General features: G+C 34.2%; 1 protein-coding gene across 2 annotated transcripts in view; it reads right to left on the bottom strand.

Annotated features, from left to right (window-relative positions):
- Positions 1 to 4823: 4823 nt before the first annotated feature.
- Positions 4824 to 8418, bottom strand: part of RBM27 (RNA binding motif protein 27) — a 70233-nt gene continuing 66638 nt past the window's right edge. For both annotated transcript variants that reach the window (XM_010591526.3, XM_010591529.3), the window contains one exon: positions 4824 to 8151. In XM_010591526.3, the coding sequence (XP_010589828.1) occupies positions 8068 to 8151 (84 nt within the window). In that variant the 3' untranslated portion in view covers positions 4824 to 8067. The remainder of the gene's footprint in view (positions 8152 to 8418) is intronic.

The following is an 8418-nucleotide window of genomic DNA, read 5'->3' as shown; positions in this document are numbered from 1 at the left end:
TAAAAAAAAAAAAAGGAGTCAATCCCGACTCATAGTGACCCTATATGACAGAGTAGAACTGCCCCATAGGGTTTCCAACAAATGACTGGTGGATTTGAACTGCCAACCTTTTGGTCATGGGCCAAATGCTTAACCACTGCACCACCAGGGCTCCACACTTACCATAGTGGACATATTTCCAATAACTCCAAAATTTGTCAAGAACAAAAACTTTTTCTGATGAACCTATTAGGATATGCCTCATTTTTTTGATGGGCTATCAAAGAATGCAAAGTCCAGTCCTTTCCCCACCAAGGATACTTACATCTTCTTTGCCTTTTTTTCAGATGACAATTATCCCCATAACCACTGTTAGTCAAGAAACATTTCCTAATTGCCAAAATAGCTAAAATTAGAAATCCACAAGGATTTAGAACATTACTAAAATAGGAAATGTGAACATGTAAAAGGCACATAACTCCATAAACAGAACGATGGCATGAACATCAGTGTTATTCAAAGATATTCTTTTAAAAAATCCATGGCATAAACATAACTTTAAACGTACACTGCTATTCTCAGCACTTTCTGCCTAGAAAATTCAGTATATGAAAATATCATCAAAGCATGTGAACTTATTTATGTACAATACGATTTTTTTCAATGTCAAGGTTAAAAAGAAGGCACCAGAAATATTGAAAAGCACAAACATAGAAATACTGCAAGATTATCATAATTTAGTTTGTCAAGGGGAAAATATTTAAGACAAAATTGAAAATAAAATAAACACAGGTTATGATATAGCCACATTGTTACAAAATATATCGAATTGGCTGGCTGTACATTGTGTAGGTCACAGAAAATTATTACTTCAAATGTTTCCCCACAAATCAGCATAAATGCACTGTTCTCTATGGTTTCCAATATGCTACCTAAAACCACGGTGTGTTGCTCCCCAAGGGAGCCTGGTTCCAATCCAAGGCAGATGAGATAGATGGAGCCAGAATGGCGGTGTCTGACAGACACTAATAAAAAAGACTAGTGACACTCTACTGGCTTGCAATACTCCATTTTATTAGAAGTAGTAGAGCACAGTGATTAAAAGCATGAGCTCTGGAATCTGATCTGTGTTCAAATCCTGTTCCCACCACTCTGGGTTGCGTGATCCAGGAGAAGCCACTAAGCTCTCTAAAACTCAGGTTTCAAAGTTGAACAAAGCAGGTGAGAGCACCTTCCTCAAAGGGCTGTTGCAAGCACATAATGCAGGCAAGCTACTCTGCCCATTACCTGGTACACAGTCTGCATTCAGTATATCCTTGTGGCTAACTTTAAAAAATAAGGAGCTTAAAATTAACAAGTTTGAGAATATTTGCTTGGTACCATGGTATTTCAGCAAACATATTTTATTGCTTAAGGAGCCCCAAAAGGAACGTACATGGACAAGAAGACAGCTGATACTGAAATGTTCCAGTAACTTTGGTATTTCCATTAACACTGATTTTATTACTTTGCAGACTTAATAGTCTTCTGCGGATTTCTGAAGATACCACAACATTCTTATCAACATGTTCCCAATCTTAATCTTTACACTTTAGAAACTGGAAAAGCTCAGGCATATGAAAATAGAAGTGACATACTTGCCCCAGATTAGTAAAAGCCGCAAGGATAGTAGTTACTTTTTATATAGGGGTTTACTTGTATCTCTTATTTCTTACAAATTTATAGAAGTATGTGTTTGAAAAGTGTGAAATTCAATGGCATAATTCTGGAATATGAACAATTTTCTGAGATACCAAAATTGGCTCCTTTTGAATGAATGATGGCTAAGGTGAACTCTAACAATAAGTGCAAAATCAAATTCAAAGCCAAATAATTTTTTATTGATTTAGAGACGTTAAATCATTGTAGTTTTATGGACTTCACACGCAGGTCTTTAAAAAATTTTTCTGCAAAGTGACCTGAATTTCATAAAAAGTAGCACCAATATTCCATCCCTACTCTAGGAAAAATGATAAAAACATAAAATTCCAGGCAAGTTTTAAAAGTCACTCACAAATCATCTACATTAAAAATTACAAACTATAAAATATCCTTCGTGTTCAAGAGCATCAAGTAAAGAATTTGATGTATACATTATTTTCACTTTTAGAGTAAAATTTTAGTTTGCGTAAGTCAATTTCAGACTCCAGAGCACTTATCCAAGCAAAATAAATACAGAAGATAGTTATAGCTTTTTATACTGACGATAGTATGGATAATGCCACAGCAAAAAAAAAAAAAAGTTACCGAAAAGTGCAACTCAATATGCTTGTGTTTTCAAAGCTGCAATTGTGAAAACCAGTTAGTGGGTCCTGACCAGAATTTTTTATTCGATAGAACAAATAAAAGAGAAAATATCAAGTGTATACTGGCACTGTTGTATAAAACTTTTGTGTTTGTAAAATGAGGAGTGTATTTCTCACTGTGAGTTGCTGTCAAAAGATGTTCAAAGTCGCTACTCTGAAACAGACTAAATTTTGCCTTCTGGAGCCCCCTACAGGCTGGAAATGTTGAGAACTCGAATCCTTCCTAAACTAAAACCAAACCAAACCCACTGCCTGCAGTTGAGCCGATTCCGACTCATAGCAACTCTATAGGGCAGAGTAGAACTGCCCCATACAGTTGCAAGAAGCGCCTGGTGGATTTGAACTGCCAACCTCTTGGTTAGCAGGCAGCCATAGCACTTAACCACTAGGACACCAGGGTTTCTGAATCCTTCTTAGAGTCAATAAATAGCCCTTTATTGGAGGGCGTTTCCTTTCAGGAACCTCAAGGGTTTATGTAGGAGCACACGTGCTTACATATAATTCAAACTGAATATGTGAGTAATCTTAATCTTGAAGCTAAAGAATCCTCAAGAAACCAATCTGGTTAAGATCTGTATTAGCCTTTTACTATCTAATTTAACTTAAAATTGGAAGAAATTTACCAATATCTCACAATAATAGCCATCTGGGGGCAAATCTAAGAGGTAAAATCACAAGGACTTAAGAAACTATAAGACATTCACTTTCATAAAGTTTTTACTGAACAGTGTTAAGAGTTGAATCAACAGAAATATGGTTAATTAAAAGGCTGTTTCAACCCCAAAAAAACTGAGTGAAGAATAATTTTAACAATCAAGTCCTAAGCCATTATCCCAATTCCAAACGCTATTTTAAGAACTAATGGATCACTATATCAAAGGAGTAGAACTCTATGAAGTGGCTAGAAAACTGAAGTTATGTAGAAAATACAGACTTACTTTGCTCCAAAACAAATTAGTAGGCTATTAAAGCCTTCTTCCCTTGCTCCTTTTTTAAAAAAGGAAAGCTAACATTAATACAAACAAAAAGTAACAGCAGTGTTTACTATGCTTTAGTTATCACCCAAAAATAAATAAAATTTTGTTTGCAAAAGGTTCAGAGTATACTCAAACGACAGATATCTTGCAAACAATCATCAAACACCATTCTGACCTTAATTTCACCTGTATCAAATCACCTATCTCAGAATGCTGAAATGGTTTAGTTAACCTAAGGTCGATCACAGAACCAGTTAACAGACCAAATGGTAGACGATCCTGTTGAAAGATCACCTGGCAATAAAATCAAGTTAGCATAAATACATAAACGTGATTCAGAACACACGTAGCAGCGTTTTTTTTTTTTTTAAGTCCGTGTTGGTTGGCCCCTCAAGCACATCTTGGAGACTAAGAATGATATAAAATGGGCAGGTCTGCCCTGCAAGATGTCGGTCCACTTGGTGAAAAGCAACTCTTTCATCCAAAATGGTAACACGCGCTTGTGTATCTTGTGTTTACTGTAACATAATTAGATCCAGACTAGAAAGTATGCTGGAGCTCATGATTCTAAATTTATCCTTGGCTTCAGCACAGTCTACATCAAAACCAGTAAAAACATCACATACAACCACTACTTTTTGCTAATGAGTTCAATTTTAGTAAAACATTTTTGTTGCTATTACACTGATGTAACTATGCTCTTAAATGCTTATAAAAGAATGCCAGACCCCAAAAGTCTCAGAACTGATTATATAAATTAAAAAAAAAATGTATTCAAATAACATACAGCTTATTTGCCTTTACCTAATCCATAAAATGCAAATGAAATTTGCTTATTTGAAAAGAATGAAAATGAAATTTACTCCCATTCTTCAGTATTTTCCTGTAGAAGCTGAAATTTAAAGGACGGCTCTTCTTTTGACAATGCATAATCACTTGAAGGGGAACTTTACAAGTAATTTTTTAAATAGGAAAATAGGAGCCCAAGTAATACATTTCCCTTCCCTTTCCCATCACCACCCAGTCCTTAGGTAAGATCACTTCCCTGTTATTCCTTAAAAACATTCATCACATTTAGAACTGAAATATCTTTAGGTGTTCTCTTCAAGGTGTTCCTTCCCTTCTCCCTAATCTGCTTAAGGAAAACATTCTTCCTGTTGTGGCAGGCATAATGAATATCCTCAAGGTAACATTAAGCTAATCACTTTCATAAACTTGTTTGTGTTTTATACTGGGATACCAAGACCTATCCATGAACAAAAGAATGTGGCTATCAAAGGGTAGTTACAAGTAACACTTTAATATCCCTCGCTTTTAGTCTCAAGACTACCCCTGTTACGGGAGCTATTCTAATGAATATTTAATGGCTTCAGAACCAACTTCATATTGAGTGACACTCTCTCATGTACACAAACCCAACATATGACACATACATATCCACTACTCACTCAGTCTCACAAGCTCAAGCACGCACACACACACACATTTTCTTTCTTTCCAGAACAAGCCAGAATTACAGCTCTTTTGGTGATTGTTATAATTTTTGGAATGGTTCATAAATTTTCCGAATAATTTTAAATTGGTAATACTTTTATCTTTTTTTTCCAATTGTGAACCATTCCATATTGCATCTTTATTGCAAAAGTCAACATGCTTCTTAGAAATTCAGATTGTAATCAATAAAACAAACATTACATATATGAATTTAAATGTATAAACAGTTAGAAATTCAACAATATCTCCTATTATACTATTACACAAGTTCACAATTTTGTAAAAACTATAATACAGGCATTCTATACATCAAGAGGAACCACAATTCCTTTTCACATGATTTTTTTGTCTTTATTTTGAAGTAACGATCCATCACCATGGGCCTTTTCACCCTAGCAGGACCATGTTTTCCAATTTATCATCTTAGCTGGTAACAGTGTTTTCCCAGTGTTACAACATGAAGAAATTGGGGGAAATTCTGCACATCCCTGGAATCACCTTTCTAAACTTGGGCAACAATCCACTAGTAAACCAGGCTGATCTAGTTGGATTGGTGGCTTTTTGTTACTATTAATCTGTTATTTATAAAGATGTCACGCATATTAAGAAAAGCAGAATTTGCCTGAGATGCTTTGTTATTTCTGCAAATAAAGATGCCAAGAAAACAAGTCATGGTAGTTATTCATATTTAAGAGAAACTCTAACACTCGGGGATTTGCGGGTGCAGGTTAAAAATCCCAAAGGGGGGGGACATATGTGTAACTGTTTTATGCTAACCTTCACTTAAATTTTCTATTATAATTAATCGATATTTTAAATTCATTTTTTAAAGTAAAACATGTTTTAAAATTCTTAGAAAGGGCACTTCTTAACTATTTCAGTCCTATTTAAGGTGTAATGAAAACAAAGTTTAATACAAAGGGCTTCAAACCTTACTGAAAAAATGTCTTAACTGTTCTTCACTTTAGCACCCTTATCTCCTTCTTTTCCCCCCTCCTGCCCACCAAATAAATGAAAAATCAAACAAATCCTCAACTCTCTCTGTACTGAGAGTATAATAAGATGTCAATTTTGAGGTTAAAAAATCATATGAAAAGGAATCTCATTCTGATGAACTGTCAGTCTACTGAAAATTTTCTTACAGTTCCATTAATTTACTGTAATTTTCAGTTTCCAAATACAAAAATACAACAATTCTTATTGAAATCTATACGCTGGTAGTTTTAGTACACAAAAGGAAAAAGAAAAAAAAAAAAACCCCAAACAAATTATTTACAAAATTATACAGTTTAAGAAAAAACTTTGTACAAAAAATATATAAATCCTTTGTTCCCTCTATCACGTTTAAACTGTCAGGACTCAAAATATTCACCACAATGAATCTTTCAAAATATATACTGACCGAGCCACAGATATCAAGAAAATTTCATTGGAGATGATGGAGGAGGAAGGAGCAAGATTGCTTATTCTAGGTACCCCATTCTAATCTTTTCATTCTTATAAGCTTATGTTAGCTTCAGTGTTATCAGAAATATAATAACAACCTAGAAAGTCCTTATTATTATGAAGGAAAAATTACATGAACTTAAAAATGATCCTGGTTTGACATATCATTCCAGAAAAATATGTAGAAGAGACAAGATGATCAGAAGGTGGGATTTAACTTCTTGTAGCTAAGTAAATCTAAAGTCCTGGTGGTTTTAAGTTTCTTAGTGAATAGTTTCTATTTTGAGAAAGTCTTTACCTCAGGAAACAAAATCCCTGATATAGTGATCACCAAGAGCCTTCTGAAGCCAGCAGGAAGTTTCAAATTTTCAACCACACTTACATAAAAACACAGATGTGTATATCCTTGAAAAAGTGACATCCTATGTACATTAATCTTTTTATTTCCCCAGGGGTTAGTACAGTGTAGTGTTGCTCCTCTGCTTTTCCATCTAACATTCAGAACACAAGGACATAAATTTACATATATATTTTTACTTAACAGATATTCTACTCTATACAGTGTACAGTAAAAATGCACACGGTGAAGGAAACTGTCTACTGAAGGATATATATGTTTAAGGATAGCAACAAGCTACAAAATTATGAAAATATATGGTCGTCTGATTAAAGTCAAGTTATGACTCCCATTTATTTCTAGTATACCCATCCCCCTATCCCACCCGCATCCCACTCCCGGCCACCTCACCATCATGGTTTAAGGTTTAGGAAAAGAATTTCAGGTTTTTTTTTTTTTTTTTTTTTTTAACTATTTTGTGTAACTTTAACTACACTGAAGTTTTAAAAGAACAAAAAAAGCCGGTGACTCCTTCCTCCCCTAAAATCCTTCCATTATTCTCAAAATAGCACTTATTTATCAAGGTGCTGATTTAAACCTTTTATTTGGGACTGACTTTTGGTGGCCCAAATGAGTCACTTATTTCAATACTAGTAAGTATGTCTATTAATAAAAAGGTAGGAGAGAGAAAAGAGGGACAAGAAAAGGGCAACTGGTGAAAGCCTTTTACATTTGAGAATGTTAAAAAAAAAAAAAGACAACCTGAACCAATGCTCATCAAGCATCAAAGCAAACTAATGATTCAGTAGCAGGAGAAGTCCAGCAGAGTTAATACAATGAGAGAAAGGAAACACCAGGGAGCCAACTACCTTTGCCTTAAAGCGTATGAGAACATAAGGAGTCTGTTGTGATTTACACTGAAATACTACTGCTGCACATAAAAACGGGGAAGAAAATTTAGACTGAATACAAATTGGGTTCCTCCACAGTAAAAAAGTTAAAATAAATTGTACTTCTCTTCCAAGATAACTCTTGAAAGCAAAAGGGCATTTTAATTAAAATTATCTCCTACTGTCTGATGACACAACCATAATAGCTGAGAGTTAAGAAATTCCAGGCGATTACGACATTTAATGAAATTTTATCAGCAGATTATAACTCAAAATAAAATTTCTGAACACCCTGTCATTTACATCTTACGTCAACACCAAAAGCAACAAAAATGGGTGGTGTGGAAAATAAGGCTCTAGAGATTATCCATATCTTTCCTGTGGGTCTTCACAACTGTGTAAAAGTCACTAGGCCTTTGGTGCTTTAATATCATGTACAGTTATGAGATGTGTTTAAATAGCAAACTTGCTGTCCTTAAACTACTGTGTTGAAAAGAAAAATAAAAAATTTTTTTTGGCTCATTGACTTCTTTAAATAATTTTTAAAAAGTTGTTCTTTTAAACAATATTCCTAAAAATTATACAGCTCGCATCAGATTTCATCTTCTCCATGAACGAGACTCATATTCATCTTCATCTTCGTCATCATCATCATGCAAAAACAAGTCTGAGGTTTCGGTTTCCTAAGAAAAGACAGGGTAAAATTTGTTTAGTGGTACAAGAATGTTAAATAAAATAGTTTGTAGGACAAAGGACAAATAGACTAGTATACTATACAAAGTCAAGACTGGATTTACAAGTGATAGAGTATCTTTCAGTGTAAAAAAAGAAAAAAATGTTTAATGCTAACAAATTCTTCTCCCCACGCTAATAGGACAAGAGTTTCATTCTAATATCATCAGAAAAATAAAGTAAATAAAATATGGATGTTTAATAGGAGGAATAAAAAA

Source organism: Loxodonta africana, chromosome 2 (genome assembly GCF_030014295.1).
Source record: "Loxodonta africana isolate mLoxAfr1 chromosome 2, mLoxAfr1.hap2, whole genome shotgun sequence".
Lineage (NCBI taxonomy): Eukaryota > Metazoa > Chordata > Mammalia > Proboscidea > Elephantidae > Loxodonta > Loxodonta africana.
This window is presented reverse-complemented; position numbering and strand designations above follow the sequence as displayed.